Source organism: Euphorbia lathyris, chromosome 7 (genome assembly GCF_963576675.1).
Source record: "Euphorbia lathyris chromosome 7, ddEupLath1.1, whole genome shotgun sequence".
NCBI lineage: Eukaryota > Viridiplantae > Streptophyta > Magnoliopsida > Malpighiales > Euphorbiaceae > Euphorbia > Euphorbia lathyris.
The window spans coordinates 69807683-69829991 of record NC_088916.1 but is presented as its reverse complement, the minus strand read 5'-3'; the positions used below and the strand labels follow the sequence as shown (position 1 = coordinate 69829991).

Here is a 22309-nt window from a genome sequence, read left to right as displayed (position 1 = left end):
ACTGATAAAGTGATTTGCATTGTCATGATCAGGGAAGAAGGAGGCCAACAATATCCAATCTACTATGTAAGCAAAGTCCTGAAGGATGCCGAAACTCGATATTCAAGATTGGATAAGATGGCACTAGCCGTGGTCACCACCTCGATTCGCCTTAGACCCTATTTTCAGGCTCACACAGTCATCGTCCGTACCAACATACTTATGAGGAAGGTATTACAGAAGCCAGAAACTTCAGGGAGGTTAATGGAATGGGCAATCCGCATAAGCAAATTCGACATCCGCTATGAAGGCAGATCCGCCTTGAAAAGCCAAGTCTTGGCAGACTTTGTGAAGGAATTCACCGAGGAAGGTATTAATCCCCCTAAACCAAAGTTGGAGGAATGGACGATGTACACCGATGGGGCTTCATCAGCAGAAGGTGCTGGGATAGGTGTAGTAATCAAGGGACCTCACTACATCAAGTTACATTATGCTGCGAAGCTAGAGTTCTCCGCAACAAACAACGCTGCAGAATATAAGGCCTTGATACTCGGACTACGCCTATTGAAGGAGATTACGCCGGAACGGGTTGTGATCTATAGTGACTCCAAACTGATGGTCAACCAGGTAATCAAAAACTTTGATGTAAAAGATGAGACCCTGGTCAAATATGTGGAAGAGGCCAAAAGGTCATTGACCCATTTGGAAAGCAAGGAAACAAAATGGGAATTCATCCATGTACTTCGAGGATCAAATATAGAAGCAGACCACCTAGCTAAATTGGCTTCTAGAAAGGATCAATGGGCGGATCTTGAGTGCCCATTCGAAATCAAAACCAGACCAGCATTCGCCCCAGAAGTCATAGCTCTTCTTACATCCACCGTAGGCGACTAGAGATCACCGATCTAGCAATATCTCACAGAGAAGAAGCTAGGCGGACGGTGAGAAAAGCAGCATATTTCTCCATGATAAATGATCACCTGTACCGAAAATCTTTTAGCCAGCCCTGGTTGAAGTGTGTCACAACAGAAGAGGGACAGGAGATTATCAGAGAATTACATGAAGGCACATGTGGAGCCCACGAAGCATCCGCCGCCATTCTCAAGAAATCCAGGTTGTCTGGATTCTATTGGCCTACTGCGGAACTTGATGCCCAAAAATTGGTAGAGTCCTGCCACAATTGCCAGGTTCATGCAAATGAATCCCATACGACCAAGCGCCTACAAAAGCCCATCGTCGAAGGATGACTGTGTTGAAACACCTTTCCATATGATTTTGATTTGACAAAATTATTTAAGTATATGATTAAAAATTATTCTGAACACACTAAGTTTAAATGCTTTGATTTATTATACTAATGTGTTTGTTCAATGTTGAGTTACTTATTTATAAGACACAAATATTAAAAGGCTAAAAGCCCAAGTCAAAACAGATCAAGACCACTCGGCCCGTGTAAGCAAAACGCTGTCGTTGTTGATAAAACGCAGCTCAGCATAAGAAGGATCGAGAAGACCTTCCTTGACTACTTCGGAACAAAGCTGCTGAGTTGAACGACAAAGAGTACAAGACAGTAGCTGAGCAAGAGCAACTTCCAAACAAAGTATTTCCACTTCGAGTAAAGTTTAGAAGACACAGAAAGCTGTCTGGTTGACTTTGCCATAAAAGGAGAGACATTCTGCTGAACTGACCAAAAGCTGCTCATCACTGACCGAAGATAGAAGATGCAAGAATCTGATTGGCCAACGGAACTGAACGTGTACTGAGTGACAACGACATCAAGCCATTTCCCTCCAACGGTTATTTCGAAATTCGAAATCACCAAATGCCTCAAGTGTCACTATAAATAGGCCTTTCAGTTGCTTCATTCGATGCAGATCTTCAACTAGCCATTACGCTGACCAAATTTACACTTGAAGTTCTGTGAGAAAAAGCAAAGCAAATACTTACACCAATTTCCAGATTATTGTGTAAAAGTCTAGAGTGATTTCCAATCATCTAAAGTGTCTTAGCAATTGTTGTTTAGGACAATCTTATTATCAATTCTAGAAATAGAAAGGAGAGGCTGAGTACTCGATTATAGTACTCAGCGGCAGAATAGGAGTGAGTAGAGGTATAGAGGAAGGTACTCTTATTATACCCAGCTTCTAGTTGTAAAAGGTTTGGTGCTCTACCTTTAAAGAGCTCAGTAGAGAATTCGAAAGCTCGGAACGTGTTCCGGGGACAGGACGTAGGCATAGAGGCCGAACCTGGATAAATCTGTTAAATCTGCTGAGTAACATCTTTCTAACCTTAAACTCCTTTGATATATATATTGCTTGCTTAAAAACTGATTAAGTAAAGAGGTCACGCTGAGTTGTGTGCATTGAGTATCTGAGTTCAGGAATAGACTCAAGTGTTATCTCCTGACTCAAGGAAAGAAGCTGATTTAGTCACCAGTTGACTAAGCTAGTGTCTTAAGTTCACTCAGCGCGCTGTGTAAACCTTTTTCAAAGAAAAAGAAGTCAGCCTCAATGTACAAAATTTTAAATAGTTCCTATCCCCCCCCATGGAACTAACTTGTTACGTTATAAGGGACCAACAAGTGGTATCAGAGCTTAAAAGCTCACTGTGCAAGGTTTAACTACCTTGAGCTGATCCCCACTATGGCTGAAAACAGCACTCGGTTTCTCCCAGGAAATCTGACAACTCAGATTCTACTTGAGGGTTTATCCATAACTCGGCCTCCCTTATTCTTCGGGTCTAACTATACCTTCTGGAAGAATAGGATGAAAAATTTCATTCAGGCTGCAAATATGAGTGCATGGCTATCTATAGTCCAAGGCCCATTTGTTCCTGTTGAAACTGTTGATGGCCAAACGGTTGTCAAATCTGAGACCAAATGGACAGAGGATGATCTCAAGAAGCTACAAAATCATGCTTCGGCTATAAACATGCTTCACTGTGCGATAGATGCTGCAGAATACAACAAGATTTCAGGTTGTGAGTCAGCGCAGGAGATCTGGAAGAAGCTGGAGGTCACCTACGAAGGAACCAACAAGGTGAAAGAATCCAAGGTGAACCAGCATATGAGATTGTACGAGCTGTTCGAAATGAACGATGATGAAGGGATCTCAGACATGAATGCAAGATTCACAAACATCATCAACGAGCTCAAGAGACTTGGGAAGATCTTCACTGAGGAAGAACAAGTCAAGAAGATTCTTAGGAGTCTTCCTAAAAGCTGGCAAGCAAAGAAGACTGCTGTTGAGGAAGCTCAAGACTTAACCACCTATAAGTATGATGAACTCATTGGCTCACTGCTGACCCATGAGATCTCGATGAAGAATTTCGAGGTGAAGGAAAAGTCTGAAGATAAGAAGCAAAAGTCTCTTGTCATGAAAGCTGACTCCACTGATGGGAGCTCAACAGACGATGAAGAAATGGCTATGTTTACCAGAAAGATGAAAAGGTTGTTCAAAAAGAATGACAAATATTCTAAGAAGCCTTACAAGAAGTTTGATAAGTACAAAGCTGACTCCAGCGACAGCAAGTACAAGAAGGACAGCTCAAAGCCCATTACATGCTTTGAATGTCATCAAACTGGCCATATCAAGTCAAGCTGTCCCTCGTTGAGGAAAGAAAGAAAGAATGGCAAGAAGGCAATGGTGGCAACCTGGAGTGATAGTGATGATTCATCATCATCTGAAGCTGATGCCACTGAGTCAGCAAAGATTTGTTTCATGGCTGACGAACTTGCTGAGCCATGTGTTTTTGAGCATGCTGACCCCTCCATTGCATCTGACGATGAGGAACATTCAACTGAGGTAATATCACTACCCTTGCTTAGAAATGAAATGGTTAATGCCCTGAGTGACCTCTACACACTTGTCAAAAAGTGTAATAAAAAGGTTAGAGCACTCAACAGGCGATGTGACGAGGTTGAGGAGGTCAAACTGAGTGACCTTCGATATCTTCTTCAGGACAACTCAGATTTGCATAGTAACATAGGAATTATGCAAAAGTTTGTCTCTGAGGTCCAATCAGATTCTAAGAAACTGAGGAAGGACGTCACATCAATTCAGAACCAACTTAAGGTTCCGAATAAAAGAAATAATCCTCTGAACACTGAGTACCGAAGTACTAGTCATCAGAGATGGAATCCTCAGCGGAATGTCCAGTGTGACTTCTGTGGGAAGAAAGGACACACCACAAAGGTGTGCTGGTACGCTCAGCACTGGGGTGCTGACCAGTCAGTGAGACATCCTAAACGGAAGGTCAGCTGTGACTTCTGTGGAAAGAATGGCCATACTATCCAAGTATGTCGCCATAAAATAAAATATGATGCTTTACCTGTTGAACCTAACAAGCCAGGACCCAAAAAGAATTGGGTACCTAAAAGTAATTAGTTACATTGCAGGTAAGCCTGAGGTGTGCTGAGAAGTAAAAAATGTGGTATATTGACAGCGCATGCTCGAGGCATATGACTGGTGATGAAACTCAGTTCATCACATTTGAGCGTAAACGAGGAGGAAGCGTAAGTTTTGGAGACAACAAGAAGGGTAAGATAGTAGGGTCAGGAACCATTGGAGGTAATCCTACTATTGAGTCAGTCTCCCTAGTCAGCGGACTCAAATATAACTTACTCTGCGTAGCTCAGCTATGTGACAATGGGAGAAAAGTTATATTTGATGACACTGGATGTAAAATATTCGAGGGTAAAACAAATGAGTTAATATTAACTGCCCCTCGTATTGATAATGTCTTCATGCTGAACTTAGAGAAAAAGTTTTCAAAAACTGTATGCTTAGTATCAAAGGAAGAAAATTCCTGGCTATGGCACAGGAGACTTGGTCATGTAAGCATGGATCTCCTGGCCAAATTAGCAAGAAAGCAATTGGTTGAGGGACTGCCAGAACTTAAATTTGAAAAAGATCAATTATGCCACGCTTGCCAAGCTGGAAAACAAACCAAACAATCTTTCCATAGTAAAAACATTGTCTCAACTAAGCGTCCATTAGAGTTACTACACTTGGATCTCTTCGGTCCAGTCCAGCCGTTGAGCTTGGGTGGAAGAAGATTTTCCTTGGTCATTGTAGATGACTTTTCTCGGTACACTTGGATCATCTTGCTGAGTAGCAAGGATGAGACCTTTGAGACATTTTCCAATTTGGTAAGAAAACTTGAAAATGACAAAGACCTAAAATTGGCTCACATCCGAAGTGATAATGGTGGAGAATTCAAGAACCAACAGTTTGTTGAATTCTGTGAAACCAACGGCATTGACCATAATTTTTCTGCTCCTAGAACGCCTCAACAAAATGGGGTTGTTGAAAGGAAGAACAGAACCTTGGTTGAAATAGCCAGGACAATGCTGAGTGAGCATAGGCTTCCAAAGTACTTTTGGGGAGAAGCTGTCAACACAGCGTGCTATATTATTAATAGGGCTCTTGTTAGACCTTTACTAAAGAAAACTCCCTACGAACTTTGGAAAGGACGAAAGCCCAATATTGGATACTTTCGTGCCTTTGGCTGTAAATGTTTTATTTTGAATACCAAAGATAGCTTAGCTAAGTTTGACTCAAAAGCTGATGAAGCTATCTTTTTAGGCTACTCAACAAACAGCAAAGCATACAGAGTTTTCAATAAACGAACTCAAGTTTTAGAAGAGTCAGTACATGTTGAGTTCGACGAAACTAAACCTACAGGAAGATATCAGCCGCTAACTGAGGATGATCCACACTCAATACCCGGTGATCAAGATACAGCCGCTGAGTCATTCCCTCAAGGGCTGACCAAAGGTAAAAGTGAACCTAACATTGATTTCACTGACCAGTCTACACCTGCAGAGATTGTTGAAACACAGACAGCACAAGACTTCAATCTACCAAAGGAGATAAGGATACCAAGAGGACACTCAGAGAGTGCTATTCTTGATGCTGCTGAGAATACCCTGATGACAAGAAATCAACTCAGGAGATACCTCAGCAACGTAGCCTTCGTCTCAGTTCAGGAACCAAATAATTTCACTGAAGCTGAGCACGATGAGTTCTGGATGAGCGCCATGCAAAAAGAACTTGATCAATTTAGAAGAAATGATGTATGGGAGCTAGTGCCACATCCAAGGAGTCAGAAGACCATTGGAACAAGATGGGTCTTCCGCAACAAACTGGATGAACAAGGGAACGTAGTCAGGAACAAAGCGCGGCTTGTAGCTCAGGGCTATAGTCAGCAAGAAGGTATTGACTATGGTGAGACCTTTGCTCTAGTGGCAAGGCTAGAGGCTATTAGAATCTTATGTGCATATGCATCTTATATGAACTTTAAATTATTTCAAATGGATGTTAAGAGTGCGTTTCTTAATGGAGTTATAAACGAGGAAGTTTATGTTAACCAACCTCCAGGGTTTGAGGACCCTAAGTTCCCAAACCACGTTTATAAACTCAAAAAGGCTCTGTACGGCCTCAAGCAAGCACCACGTGCTTGGTATGAGAGGCTGACCAGTTTCCTGCTGACTAGAAATTATGTCAGAGGCAAAGCTGATACAACCTTATTCATTAAGAGAAAAGGGAAAGATACCCTACTGGCTCAAATTTATGTTGATGATATTATTTTTGGTGCAACTAACGAGTCAATGTGCAAGGAATTTAGCAAACAAATGCAGACTGAGTTTGAAATGTCAATGATGGGAGAACTCAACTTCTTCCTTGGACTTCAAATTAAACAAGGAAAAATGGCATCTTCATCAGTCAAGCTAAATATGCCAAGGAGATATTGAAGAAATATGATCTTGAAAATTGCAAGCCAATATCTACTCCTATGGGCACTGACACTATCCTATGCGCTGACGAGAATGGTAAGTCAGTAGACAGCAAGCTGTACCGAGGTATGATTGGCTCTCTACTTTACTTAACATTGAGTAGACTGGACATTCAGTTCTCAATATGCTACTGTGCTAGATATCAATCTAACCCTAAGGAATCTCATTACATAGCTGTAAAAAGAATTCTTAGATATTTGCAAAGCTCAGTGAACGCAGGCTTATGGTATCCCAACACGCATGATTTCACACTCATTGGATACACTGACGCTGACTATGGACGAGACAAGCTTGAACGAAAAAGCACCTCTGGAGGATGCCACTTCCTAGGGAGCTGTCTTATATCCTGGTTCAGCAAGAAGCAGGCGTCAGTAGCCTTGTCTACCACTGAAGCTGAGTATATTGCTGCTGGAAACTGTGTTGCTCAAGTCCTATGGATTAAGCAACAGCTTGAAGAATATGGTGTTCAAACAAAGACAATTGAGGGCAAATGTGACAACAAAAGTGCAATTGATCTATCAAAGAACCCAATTCAGCACAGCAGAATGAAGCATGTCAGCATCAGACATCACTTCATTAGAGACCATGTACTCAAGGGTGAGATCAAGCTGACCTATGTCCCAAAGGATGAGCAGCTTGCGGATATCTTCATGAAGCCACTGGCTCGTGAGCAGTTTAGCATACTGAGAGAAGCCATTGGTATGTTTAATCCTCTTCAGTGAATTCCTGTTCTAAATATATATTCATACTGAGTGAATTATCATGCTGAATGACTTATGCTATTACTTGCTGAGTGAATAGATGTATGCTGGGTGTTTAATGTTAAATGAATGAATAGCACATGCTGAGCAAATATGCGCACTGAGTAGTTATCTCAAACTGAGCAACCAATTACTTAAACCATTCGTTTGTATAAAACTGACTACTCAGAATATAGAACGATTAGGATTTTCACACTGAGTAAATTGATCCGTTGCATTAAATGCAAAAGCACGCGTATAGCCACCTAGGATGACGTATGCACCGAATGTGTCATAAATGCCAGGATTCTTGTCGGTTGAATATCCTAAGGGCAAAACTGACACATGGATTCGATAAGATCCATCTCTCACCTCTATAAATAGTGGGCAAATCCCCACCTTTTATTTCTTTACGCTTACAGAATTCTCTGCCATCAATACTTTCTCTCTCAAAAACTTCAAATCCTTCAAATCTTCTCTGCGAAAATGACGAACGTCTCTGTAAACATCTCCGATGCCGGTCACCAATCTGCTGGAAACCCTAAGCCTCCTACCCAGCATGATCAAACCAAAGCTACCACACCGAGCAAGCAAACCCAGACTGACCAAGGTACCTCCTCCAAGGGGAAGAAACCTAAGCAACGAACATATACCAGGGTTTATGAGAACGTCAGGGAATACAAGATAGACCACTCAAGGCGGTTTCGAAAGAATTTGTGGAAACTGAGCAACCATTCTGTGAGTGGATCTCAAAGAATGGCTGGACCGAGCTGTTCTCAATAAGAGATCCTACCTACCCTGACTTGGTGAGGGAATTCTACCACCACCTTCGTGTCGCTGATGACAACCAGGACCGCTTAGTCACCAAAGTGAAGGACAAAACCATCTTCATAAATCCCACCTACTTAGCCAGCCTTCTGAAACTTAAGAATGAAGGAGCCATTCTTAGGAAGTCTGGAGATCAGGACAACACTGGGTACTCCACTACGTTTTGCAAACCTACTGGCCATGCTGGAGAAATCTCCAGTACTTCAATGGGCCAACACCAAAAGATGGCACACTACCTGCTGACCAATTATATCTTCCCGAAGATAAATTGCACCAGCTCAGCAACAAACTTTGAGCAATGCTTCATATGGCATATGCTGACCTACAAGCCCATCAACATGCCAGTATTCTCAATCGCCGGCTTTCAAAGGAGCACTGGAACTCTAAGGCTAGGCTCACTCATCACCAAAATCCTCCTGGACCACCAAGTGAACCTATCGGGGGAAACTAAGGCCCAAGGATCAGAGATCACTGCCGCTGCCCTATTTGCCTTGAAATTTGATCAGCCAATTAAGAAAGCAAAAGGTGCTGCTGATCAGATCGCTGAGGGAACAGTGGTCAATAAAAGCAGCAGGACTAAGGCCCCCGCTGATAGGAAGAGGAAAGCTGTGCAAAGCACCTCAAAGGGAATTGTTCCTCCTCCAAAGAAACTGAGAGTTGTATCCAAAGGAACAGATGCTCAGTCCCAGCAAGGTCAAGCTGAGCCCAAGTCAGCTGAGAAAAGACCTAGGCAAGATGTGCCTGAGGCAGAAGAAAGAGCAGACGCTGATGAGGAATCACTGAGTAAGAAACAGAAGAACTCTTCGGAGTTAAGTCCAATTGATGCTCTACCTACTACCTTCTTCGTACCCATCAACTCTCATTATGCCCAGAGTCAAGGCGTTGACCTTGAGCAACAGAATGATGAAGTTGAACTGGATGATCAGTTCATTAACCAGCTAGAAGAAGAATTAGAGGAAGAAGAGTAGGATGATGAGCAAGAACAATCTGACGAAGAAAGTGGTCAGGGTGACACTGAGTCAGAAAGTGAAGAGGAAGATGCTGAGCCAACTAACACTGAGTTGGCTGCAGACAAAGAAGCTGAGCACACAGAACAACCCAATACTGATCAGGGAGAACCTTCTCCATCTCATTCAATTCCCGCTGATACCACTCCTTCAAGGACTCAAGGAAAAAGAAGAAGACTTGTAAAGGCACATCAGACTACAGTTTTGGACTTTACTGAAAACCAACCTCAACTGACCCATGATCCTTCAAGTATCAAGCTAAAGTTCTTCATAAAACCTTCTACTCCTCTACCAGAGCAAACAGAAAAGCAAGCCTCTGTTTCTCTTCCACAGGAACAAGCCGACTTAAATGCCTCTGAAAATCCGACCAACACCGAGCAAGTTCTCGATGCCGCTGCTGAACCTAGTCCTCAGCCGACTATGGAAATTCCTGCTCCAGGCAGCACTGAACCTATCCCACCTTCACCAACAAGTCAGCTTCAGCCTGACTCTGAACCCATCATCAATGCTGCTGTTCAATCACTTCCCAAACCAACAGAACAAGTGCAGATTGCAACACCAAGACCAGTCACTGACCCCGCTAGCACTTCAAATGCTGAATTAAACCTAACACCTCCACCAACTGGTCAAACTGCTGAAAGCTCATACAACTATCTCACTGCCACTGAGTCTGGTAGAAGGATCATTAATTCGGCACAGGCCTTGATCCAAGACCTTCATCAAACCTCAGAAACTGCTGCTGGGTCTGCCAATAATGAGTCCACTAAGCTCTCACAAGTCACTCAACTTCTCAACGAGGTTCGAGGTCTAAAAGACCTGCTGAGTGTCATGACCAGTATTCAAGCTCAACAACCAAAGCATGAGTCCATATCAAAGCTGGCTGAACTCCAGCTGACTATGGTTCAACACCTTAACTCCCTTCAGGGACAATTCCAAACCTTGTCAGCTGCGAATTCTGGGTATGCCACTTCAGCTGAAGTCCACCATCTATTCAACTAGCTGCACACTGAGCAAGCAAAGACTAACGATCAGCTGGCTTCCTAATCTCAATGCTCAGTAGAGCAGATCGGCGAAGCTGTTCGCTTCCTGAATCTAAACAAGGAAGAGATGGAAACTGACCAACTGAAGCAGAACGAAATTCTCCAGTACTCACAACGTACCTTCACCCATATACATCATTCCAACATCCAGCGTCAGTACTATGACACAACACTACTGAGAATGTTTCATCAGGCATTTGCTGCGCTGACGGACACTATAACCTGGGTAGGCAAATCACAAGAATATGTGCTGAGCATGCTCAGCTCATCCAACATCGAGGTTGATAAAGATGTACTGGAAGAGGGTGTCATTATTTTTGATGGCATAAATGCAAGCACCCTCAAGCTTAAAAACATGTCAGCTAAAATTACTGAAGCTGTCCAAACAAGCTCTTTCAGGCCTCCTCCTCCTCCCGATGCTGTCAAAACGGGGGAGAAAGAACAAGCTAGAAGAACTCAGCAAGAGGATGCTGTTGGGAGCAGTCAGCAAAAGCCTAAGAGCAAAAAGAAATAGAACTAGCTAGCTCAACTTCTTTATTTTGCTTATGTATGCTGACTAATTTAAACTCAATACAATGCCTGCATTAATTATTTAACTTGATTAAAATCTTATGTGATGCTGAGCTATTATGTTTTATGTTCTGCATCTTCAAATACATCAACTATGTTTATAGGTGGTCCTTGCTGATTCACACGGGATTCCACGTGCCCATTTATAATGTTTGTTGATTGTATGATGTTAACACTGTCTTGCATGCTATAAAGCAATATCTTATAAGACTCATTGAACAACAATATACTCAGCGCTCTCTGATAGTTAAATATTCCGCTTAAAACTGAGTTAATAGAATATGTTCCATGAGCTGACCTTTATCTGAAAAACTGACCCAGGACTTGCTAAATTAAACCTTAAAATGTTTAGAGTAAAACTGAGTCAGTAGCTCAACCCTTACGGGGGAGTTTATTAAGTTATAAAAGGTCAACTATCATGGGGGAGCTCAACACTGAGTTCTTCACTGAATAGTTTTGCCAACATCAAAACGGGGGAGTTTGTTGAAACACCTTTCCACATGATTTTGATTTGACAAAATTATTTAAGTATATGATTAAAAATTATTCTGAACACACTAAGTTTAAATGCTTTGATTTATTATACTAATGTGTTTGTTCAATGTTGAGTTACTTATTTATAAGACACAAATATAAAAAGGCTAAAGGCCCAAAAGAAAGTCAAAGGCCCAAGTCAAAACAGATCAAGACCACTCGGCCCGTGTAAGCAAAACGCTGTCGTTGTTGATAAAACGCAGCTCAGCATAAGAAGGATCGAGAAGACCTTCTTTGACTACTTCGGAACAAAGCTGCTGAGTTGAACGACAAAGAGTACAAGACAGCAGATGAGCAAGAGCAACTTCCAGACAAAGTATTTCCACTTCGGGTAAAGTTCAGAAGACACAGAAAGCTGTCTGGTTGACTTTGCCATAAAAGGAGAAACATTCTGCTGAACTGACCAAAATCTGCTCATCACTGACCGAAGACAGAAGATGCAAGAATCTAATTGGCCAACGGCACTGAACGTGTACTGAGTGACAACGACATCAAGCCGTTTCCCTCCAACGGTTATTTCGAAATTCGAAATCACCAAATGCCTCAAGTGTCACTATAAATAGGCCTTTCAGTTGTTTCATTCGATGCAGATCTTCAACTAGCCATTACGCTGACCAAATTTACACTTGAAGTTCTGTGAGAAAAAGCAAAGCAAATACTTACACCAATTTCCAGATTATTGTGTAAAAGTCTAGAGTGATTTCCAATCATCTAAAGTGTCTTAGCAATTATTGTTTAGGACAATCTTATTATCAATTCTAGAAATAGAAAGGAGAGGCTGAGTACTCGGTTATAGTACTCAGCGGTAGAATAGGAGTGAGTAGAGGTATAGAGGAAGGTACTCTTGTTATACTCAGCTTCTAGTTGTAAAAGGTTTGGTGCTCTACCTTTAAAGAGCTCAATAGAGAATTCGAAAGCTCGGAACGTGTTCCGGGGATAGGACGTAGGCATAGAGGCCGAACCTGGATAAATCTGCTGAGTAACATCATTCTAACCTTAAACTCCTTTGATATATATATTGCTTACTTAAAAACTGACTAAGTAAAGAGGTCACGCTGAGTTGTGTGCATTGAGTATCTGAGTTCAGGAATAGACTCAAGTGCTATCTCCCGACTCAAGGAAAGAAGCTGATTTAGTCACCAGTTGACTAAGCTAGTTTCTTAAGTTCACTCAGCGCGCTGTGTAAACCTTTTTCAAAGAAAAAGAAGTCAGCCTCAACGTACAAAATTTTAAATAGTTCCTATCCCCCCCCTTGGAACTAACTTGTTACGTTATAAGGGACCAACAGACCGTTCACCACATGGGGTATCGACATCGTTGGTCCTTTTCCTTCCACAAGGAAACAGAGGAAGTACGTAGTGGTAGCTGTCGATCACTTTACAAAGTGGGTAGAGGCTGAAGCTGTCTCCACCATAAGTGCAGAGCGAATGGTAGAGTTCGTAAGGGATAATATTATGGGAAGATTCGGAGTCCCCCACACAATTATCACGGATAACAGAACGCAGTTCAATTGCGAGGAGTTCAGGTCATTTTGCTAGAATCAAGGAATCCAAAATAGATTCGTCTCAGTATACTACCCGCAATCAAATGGAATGACCGAAGTCACCAACCGAATGATCGTGAAAGGCATAAAGAAGAGATTGGGTGAGCATAATAAGAAGCGGGCGGATCATTTGATGAATGTCTTGTGGGCATACAGAACCACTCCTCGAACTGCCACATGTGAAACGCCATTTGCCCTCACTTATGGAGTAGAAGCTGTTATTCCCATAGAAGTTCAGATCCCAAGTGACAGAGTCCTATTCTATTATGAGGACCAGAACGATAAAAGGTTAAGGGAAAGTCTTGATCAACTGGAGGCAAAAAGGGAGAAGGCGTATGTCCGAATCGCCGCTTATAAGCAAAGGATTGCAGCCTATCACGATAGAAACGCTGAGCTCGTGGATCTGAATCAAGGAGATTTGGTGCTCCGGAAAGCTGACAAAATTCAATCCATGGAGGGCAAAGGAAACTCTGGGAGTCACATGGACGGGGCTGTACAAAATAGTTGCCAAGATTGGACCCGCCACTTTCAAAATTCAGGACATGGAGGGAAACACACTACCACGGACGTGGAATATCCAGAACCTCCGCAAATACTTTACCAAAGAGTAAAATGTAATCAAAGGTCTTGAGTACTCTTTTTTCCTTTAGTAAGGTTTTATCCCATGTGGTTTTTCTTATTAAAGGTTTTAACGAGACTCACATAAAAGACCAAGTTGCTGTAATAAGGCGAATCGTCATTCAATAAAATGAAATTTTTGTTTGCAATTTCTTTCTTAAGTATTTTTTGCAGAAATATAAATATTCCAGATTTAAAAGGGGAGGCAACAAAAGCATTCTCATGGTAGAACAATGCCTTCATGGCATATCTACCCTCTCCTTAAAGATAGGAGAACAACAATCCTAATGGCGGATCAATCTACCTCAAAGATAGGAAAATGATTGATCACCGTCAAAGGCGGGTTAAAAATATCTCAAACATGAGATCTTTACACCCTCAATTTTCTCCTCAAAAGAGAATCAAAAGATCCGCTGGCGGATCGATTTACCTCAAAGATAGGAAAAAATCGATCGCCTAGGGCAGCTTAACTTCCTCAAAGGGAATAAAAGCTTCTAGCCTTCAAAAAAGGCCCACACTTCGGGGTATGGCTGGCCACCTACCCTGAACAATCAAAACAAGTCCTAAACCCAGAAACTTACTTGCTAAAAGATATAAAGCATAAAGTAAAATTTAGGGAAAAAGGATTCATTAAAAACAAAATATTGTACTTGGTTACATTCAAAATAAGCTAAGTTTTTACAATAGCAACCTCGGTTGCACCTTCCTCTAAAGGTGCATCCTTTGGAGGAACCTCATTCTCCACGGTAACAATCCCCGCCTGAGGAACTTCGCCATCAATCTCCACAACATTAGCCTTGTCAACTACCTCTTTGGATGCTTCACTAAGGTCATCCGCCTCGAGGTTGATGACAGGTTTCTTATCTTCTTCATTCGAGCCTCTCAGCTCCTTCCGGACTTAATCGTGGATAAAGTCATGAAAGTTCACCATTCTGTCATATTTGATAGCCTCCTCAGCCTCAGGAACGATTTACTCTGGATCAACGAAGTCTATCTCCAGATAAGCAAGCCTAACATAAGCCATGATCTGCTCGCCATAATAATAAGCACGGCTACCCTCCAAAATCTCCCCATTCGACAATGCGGCCTGGTGATCTTTGGCATCATCATCTATCTTCTTCTCCAACTCTTGGATTTTGGCGTCCTTGCTCTCATTAAGAGCTATGGCGACAGTTGTGTTGGCACTGATCACAGCCACTTCATTCTCCAGCTTTTTGATAGTGGCTTTGTCGGCTACAACTTGGAGCAGATCTGCCTCCATCGCACACATATGGGCATACGCCTGATAAAGAAAAAGGGACACTTAGAAAACAAAATCACCAAAACCAGGATCACTCTTTCATCCAAAAATGTGAAACAAAGGGAAACTTACCGTAAGGAGGTCCCTTTTTCCCATCTTAGCATGGGCAGATCCAGAATGCTTAGCCCGGCTCTCCTTCACTTTTCCCAGTTAGCCGATCGCCTCATCCAAGTCCTTTATGACTGACTCACTCTCAAGGGCCCTCTTTTTCCCATACTTATCGAACTAGTATTTCCCCAAATCAGGTTTGGTCACCTAGATGGCAAAACAGGGAATTAGGGCCTAAAGCAAAAAGCAGATTAGGGGGAAGAAATGTACCTGTTCTTGATTGAAGCCCAGCTAGTCGATCTTGGACTTACTCGCCTTTGAGGCATCCACCAGTAGCTTTGCTCCACCAGCAGAAGCCATTCTAGTCCTCTTGCCTACAGGAAGCGGGACACCATCTAAAAGATGCTTCCCGTCCTTTTTTGCTAAGATTCGCCAATGGTGCATCCTTCTTCGCCTCCTGCTCCTTCATCTTCTTTCGCCTCTCTACAAGGGCGCGACTGGCTTCAGACAACTCCCTGACAAGGGGACAATAAAATAATCAAAGTTCAAGGAAGAATAAAGGTACCTTCGTCAAATTGAGTAAACTTCACATAAGTGATCTGGGTCCCCACTCGGTGGACCAACGGAATATCGCTCATCATAAATTCTAGGGCATCGGCGTACGTCCAGAAATCTGTCTTGACACTCCTCATGAAATTCGCCACATTTTCCTCAAGAGAAGTCAATTGAATCAAATCTCCTGCCATATGTTGAGGTTTGTAGTTCCAATTCGTCGGGAATCCCAGAGATTCGCCCTCTTTCAGCTCGACGAAGAAAACTTTTCATCCCAGAGATGAACATTTGACATCTTATCATTAAAAGGCGAATAGCCTCCAAACTTAACAAATGTTATGAAAGATTCGCTTTGTCGCTTTGAAGGCTTATGGAGGGATCGAAAGACCCGAGGAGCAAGGGTTACCCCGAGATTAGAGGCTAAGAAAGTATCTAGCACCACGTCCAACCAGTCGTTTGGGTGCAGCTGGCTGACAGTGATCCCAAAAAAGTCAAGGATATCACCCATCACTTGGGGAAGAGGAAGACAGAAGCCCCTTTCAATGTGGCTTCTATACACAGAAAGGAATCCCCTAGGGGGACAGGCGGGACGCTGATGGGCATCCGCCAATGTGATCTCATAGTTCTTCATCCATGGATAATGATCCGCCAAATTGGCAAGATTCGTGGGACTCATGCGAGATGAAGTGATCTCCGCATGAGGCCCCTTTTTCATGGTTGGGGTCGAAGAAGAAGTCTCCATCCCCGAAACAGCTCTAGAATTTACCACCGAAGCAACATGAGCTATAGTGGCGAAAGAATTCTGGGTTTCTATAAACCCAAAACAACGATTCCTACGCTCCCTCATGACACTACGCAATTCAGACAAATCGCAACTCGTAGTACTCTCAGAAGAGTTCGTGCTCTCATAAGAATCTAAACTAAGTGAGTAATCGGTGGAAGTGGCCAAGTTGAAGAGCTCAGTAGTAGAACCGGAAGAGGAACTCATAAAAACAAGACGACAGATAAACGGAAGGAATGTAAAGACCAACTTACATGTAAATTCGAAGTTAAAAAGCTTCAAGTACTCGAAGTTCTTGACACAAAGAGAGCTCCGGAGAAATTCAGGCGAAAATCGAAAGTCTTAGCAAATGGGAAAGTAAAATGGAAGAAAGAGAAAGAGGGAAACTTAAGAGAGAAGACGTCACATACCTCGAGCGGTGTGTCCCCGACACCTGTCACTCGCTGTATGGCCTGGGACAGAGCAGCCATCAATATGACGCCTATTGACGGCACGCCAGGAAGATCAAAAGCCCTAAAGGACTTTAGCGGCACTTTAAGGGGGGCTTCTGATAACATCCAGATATTATTTACGGGACTAAAAGAGTAATTGATCAAACGACCGCGTATAAAGACGATCGTGAAAGCTATGGCGTATCAAGAAAGCCAACTGGATGGCGGATCACATGGATTCCACCATACGCCATCAATAGTCAAACACTCGGGAGACCCGCCATATCGCCTCGATACGCCCCTTGAATGGCTGAGCCGATTTCCAATAAAGGCAACTAATAAACCATTAATGAGCTAACGGTCATATTGCCTCCCAAGCTATTGAGGTACACATTCACGCTCTCCTTAACCCTACTTCGTGCTTACAGTTTATTTTTCTACACTATACTGACTTTAGCATCGGAGCTTCCCCCCGCCGATCCCAACGGCGCCCCCCCTCCCCCCCACAGGGAAGATCACCGATCAAGAATTCATCACCAGTCATCAATACTTGACAAGCACTTTGACAAGTGACCGATGTAACACCCTAATCCAATACCATGTAGATATTATCCGCTTTGGCCCAATTCCAACACATTGGGCCTCACGGCTTTAAAACGCGTCTGCATGTATTGGATTCACATCTTACTAATAAGCCCCAATCACTTCCTCTCCATTTTCGATGTGGGATTCAGTTCATTCCTGCCCCCATCGCCATCCCTTAGGGCCGCTCCTTGCTCAGGCCTTCTACCCCGACGCCACCCACTCCGGACCGGGTCATTACACCGAACTTGTCCCCATTTTTTACATTGAACAAATTCTATTGAGAAATAAGAGATTATTGAATACAATTAAATAAGAATAGGAGTCATTTAGAATTTTTGAAAGTTTAGGTAGACACTTGAAATTTTAAGCCAATTATAGGGGAATACAATAATGGAACCATGGGTGTATTTTACCCATGAAATGGTTGTATAAAAGTAGGGTCTGCCATTGTTGATTTTTGCAGCCTAACCCAAGAAATCAGAAAGATCTGAAAATGAGTTCATCTTCTTCACCTCACGCAGTGTTTGTTCCATTACCATTACAGGGACACATAAATCCGATGCTTCAATTAGCAAAACTTCTACACCAAAAGGGTTTCCATATCACTTTTGTAAACACAGAATACAATCACAGACGTCTCTTGAGATCAAGAGGCCCTGAATTCATCAACAAAATCCCTAATTTCTGGTTCGAAACCATCCCGGACGGTCTTCCTCCGTCGGATGCTGACTGTACTCAGGACATCCCGTCCCTCTGTGCAGCCACCCAGAAAAATTGCTTAGCTCCATTTAGGAAGCTTCTCTCTAAGCTCAGGAATTCAAGAGAAGTTCCTCCTGTAAGTTGTGTAGTTTCAGATTGCTTCGTGAGCTTTACAATCAAAGCTTCTCAAGAAGTTCAAATCCCCGATTTCCTTTTCTGGACGGCCAGTGCTTGTGGTTTGATGGGTTACTTGCACTATCGCACTCTAATTGAAAAGGACTTCACACCATTGAAAGGTAATATCCATGACGAACACTGATTTAATCTCCTTATATGTTCAATTCGGTTTCATTTTGAGTTACTTCTAGAATTATCAAAATGAATCATGAAGAACACCAAAGCAATGTCTATACTTTTTTCGTTTCCTTTAAGGTTTTTTAAATGTGTCTTCTAAGCATAAAGCATTGAGTGATAATTCTAAAAAGAGAATTGAAGTTTGATGGATGGTACATAGTGGACCGAGTTAAAATAACGAAATCTAACCATCTCGTGATTCATGACGAAATCTAATTAAGAAACGTAGCAATACTTAGATCGGGAGAAATTATTAGAGGCATCCAGTTTTCCATGTCAAATGGAGGACATCCCATACATATTTTTTCACGTGTAACATGGACCATACGTATTATAAGAGGTTCCATTATTTTAATTATTAAGTGAGGTCACAATATACATATCTAAATGTGAAGGCCGAATATTTAATATAAGAACTCATCGATCAGAGACGTGATCGGTTTCAGCTCTGCCCAATCAGACTGACGAATTGATCCAAATCTGACAACATTAATTAATATAATAGAGATATAAAACTTCACCACTCAAGTTGAAAGTCAAACTTAATCTTATTTTTTTAGTATAAAATCTAGAGATGTTAAAATTATTTACAAAATAGTTTGATTCTAAATTTTGACTTTGAATATATTTATGCATACAGATGCTAGCTACCTAACAAATGGATATCTAGAAACTAAGATTGATTGGATTGGAGGCATGGAAGGTATACCTTTGAAAGCTTTGCCAAGCTTTATAACGACTACTGATCGTGAGGATATTTTGTTTAACTTCGTCATGAGTGAAACTGAAAATGCTCGGTATGGTTCTGGTGTTATTGTTAATACATTTGATGACTTGGAGGATCAAGTTTTGAAACATCTTGCTTCCATCCTTCCAAATCCGATTTACACCGTCGGTCCTATCCAGTTTCTTCTTCAGAATAACGGAGAAAAAAATGGTGTAAACAGTATAAAAACCAATCTTTGGAAAGATCAATCTGGGTACCTAGAATGGCTCGATTCAAAACAGCCGAAATCTGTCGTTTATGTGAACTTTGGTAGTATAACGACCATGACATCTAAGCAATTAGTTGAATTCGCTTGGGGACTCGCAAATAGCAAAAAGGAATTCTTGTGGATAATAAGGCCAGATGTTATAAATGGCGAATCTGCAATAGTTCCGGTGGAATTCTTAGAGGAAGTTAAAGAAAGGGGATTTCTAGCAAGTTGGTGCCAGCAAGAAGAAGTGTTGAGTCACTCTGCAATTGGAGGATTTCTAACGCATGCTGGATGGAATTCTACTTTGGAAAGTTTGTGCGGAGGTGTGCCAGTGATTTGCTGGCCTTTCTTTGCTGAGCAAGTGACGAATAGTTGGTTTTGCCGAAATAAGTGGGGAATGGGAATGGAAATCGGCCATGATGTAAGTAGGAATGAAATTGAAAATTTAGTTAATGAATTAATGAATGACGATGGAGGAAATGAAATAAGGAAGAAAGCGGAGGAATGGAAGAGGAAAGCAGAGATGGCTACTTCATCTCCTAATGGATTGTCGTATATGAATTTTGAAAAATTGATCAATAACTTGCTTCTTTCATAACCTGAACGTGATGTTTTGATGGACGTTGTATGTTGGGGTTTCTAATTTTTTCTATGAAAGTATTTCAAAAATATCAATTAAGCACCTATAGATAACCAGAGAAACACGTCAAGCACTCCTTGATAGCTAATCTTGGATCCATTTGTGGTATTAGTTTTTCTAAAATGACCAGAAGTTAATTTGTTTCTTTCTATGGCATTCTATTGTGGTTCCATAAGAGGTTCACCAGGGTTGATTGTTGTTTTCTCTTTCTATTTTTACTAAAATAAGATTCTGGATTATTCATATTTTCAGAGAAGGCAAACATGTGGTTGGTTCTATGTCTAAACATGGGGTTTGTGTGTCTGATATATTATGGCGGGATTCTTTCCCTAGTTTTATAGATCTTTCATATGTGATGATTTTTCTAGTTTAGATCAATTTCGTTTTTATTAATTTGGCTTTCGAGATTGTAATTATTATTTTTATTTTCTTTTATTTTTAATAATATTCAGGCTCAAATTTTTTTATAAAATTTTTCGAAGTACCAATTGGAATGCCCGAAGTCTTTCCTTTCATTCAACACTTGATCTTTCACTAAAAAATTAGTTTATTTGTTGTAAGACTTTTTTCTTTGCCTGCCCTTGTATCAAATGAAAAGTCCCACTTCACAATCATTGATCTCCCCCTTCTAAACAGGAACTCTTCTCGAGAGACCAAAACACCATAAAATGTCAACACCAATTCTCCCGGCTTCCTCCTAACTCCTAAAATAGAAAAACACATGAATGAATGTCTAGTTCTACTAGATCCATAGAATTGGAAGTTCATGGACGGGTCACCAAACAACTCATCCAGAAGTTTATCCTAAAACCCTCACACATCAATGTATATCCCAATTAAAGTTTTGGCATACACTAGGACTTAAACTCGGGATCTATAGTTTAAAAAACTTAATACTCTTAACCACTCAAATCAACATTAATTAATGAAAGCGATTTAGTTTCAGTTAAGGCTCTTTACCCTATTCTAGTGGTGTCTTTGACACACCACACGCAAATACCCTTTGGGCTTGAAACATGTGCAACACAAGCACATCTACCATGTGTTTTTAATTTCAATAATTAATGAGGTCACCAATATTCGAACCCTCAGCCATTTGGTGTATGACGTTCTGATACTACACTAGTGGAAAAAAGGCATTAGCGATGCACTTTTAGTGTCAATAGTGATGCATTTTACGCGTCGCTAACGCTTGTGTCACTATTTCTCAGTGGCGCATGTTTTGAGCAAGCGTCTCTATTGACAAGGTCAATAGCAACGTACGCTTCCAACATACGTTCTTATTGACCTTGTTAAGTGCGTCACTCCTTTAAAATACGCGTCTCTATTGACATAAGGACGCCGCTATTGAGTAGGTCAATAGCGACACATAATTTGAACAAGCATCGCAATTGCTTTTTTTAAAATTAAAAAAATTATTTTTTTGCAAAACACATGTTAAACATACGGTCGAATGCTCTAACAAATATACTACAACATATTACTATAATATATACTAACAAATATACTACTAATAGGAACGTTTTGTCCCTATCTTTTTAGCGTGATTTACGGTTTATTTTGAGTTAATGATTAAGTTTAATTACAAAAATAAGTGCGTTTTGAATAAATAATAAGATAATGATAAAAATTGTGCTTTTGGTAATTTTTCATTCCTTTTTGATTAATTTTAAACACATAAAGAATCAAGTAATCTCGGTGTTCATAGTTGTATTTTGCAGGTTCGGGATAAACGCACAGACGCAAAGGACAATGGAGAAATGGCCAAAATTCAACTCATTCCACGCGGAGCGTGCCACATCATCACATGATGCCCACTGAATTACGGAAGTCAACCTTATCTTTGTCCCAGGTCAACTTATAACACAGAGCGTAACATGTACCACGCGGAGCGTGAGGCAGTGAGAATCAGTTGATACATTCCAGAACTTCATTCACGTGGAGCATGACCCATTCTATACGGAGCTTGGACCATGGGAAAAGATTGAAAAAACTTCAGGAGGTCATCTACGCGGAGCTTGGCCAGCTTCACGCGAATCATGGACCGGTCAAGATGTGGGGATCTCGTCTTTGAAGGTGTGAAATCTACAACGAATGAGGAAGACCTCTTTTACGCGGAGTGTGCCCTGATTCACGCGGAGCGTGGTCTGAAAAATCAATTGGAAAGTGTGAACTATCCCAAAGACCTTTGTAATTATGGTTATGCCCCCGAGCTTGATTTGTATAAATGGGAGTGCTTAACACTCCTTTACATATTCAGATTTTGGGATAATAAAACTCTACCACC

General features: G+C 41.5%; 1 protein-coding gene across 1 annotated transcript; it reads left to right on the top strand.

The window, feature by feature from the left end:
* The first annotated feature begins 17845 nt into the window (after nucleotides 1-17845).
* LOC136201076 (7-deoxyloganetin glucosyltransferase-like) lies at nucleotides 17846-19980 on the top strand. The gene is made up of 2 exons (XM_065991638.1): nucleotides 17846-18347; nucleotides 19046-19980. Exons 1-2 carry the CDS (start codon nucleotides 17846-17848, stop codon nucleotides 19978-19980), a joined length of 1437 nt encoding a protein of 478 aa, XP_065847710.1.
* Nucleotides 19981-22309: the final 2329 nt, after the last annotated feature.

Excerpts from the sequence above, each read along its gene's own strand:
- LOC136201076 (XM_065991638.1), top strand. The coding sequence starts at position 17,846 with ATGAGTTCATCTTCTTCACCTCACGCAGTGTTTGTTCCATTACCATTA. Across the intron at positions 18,348-19,045 it reads GGACTTCACACCATTGAAAG|ATGCTAGCTACCTAACAAAT; the intron begins GTAATATCCATG and ends TTATGCATACAG.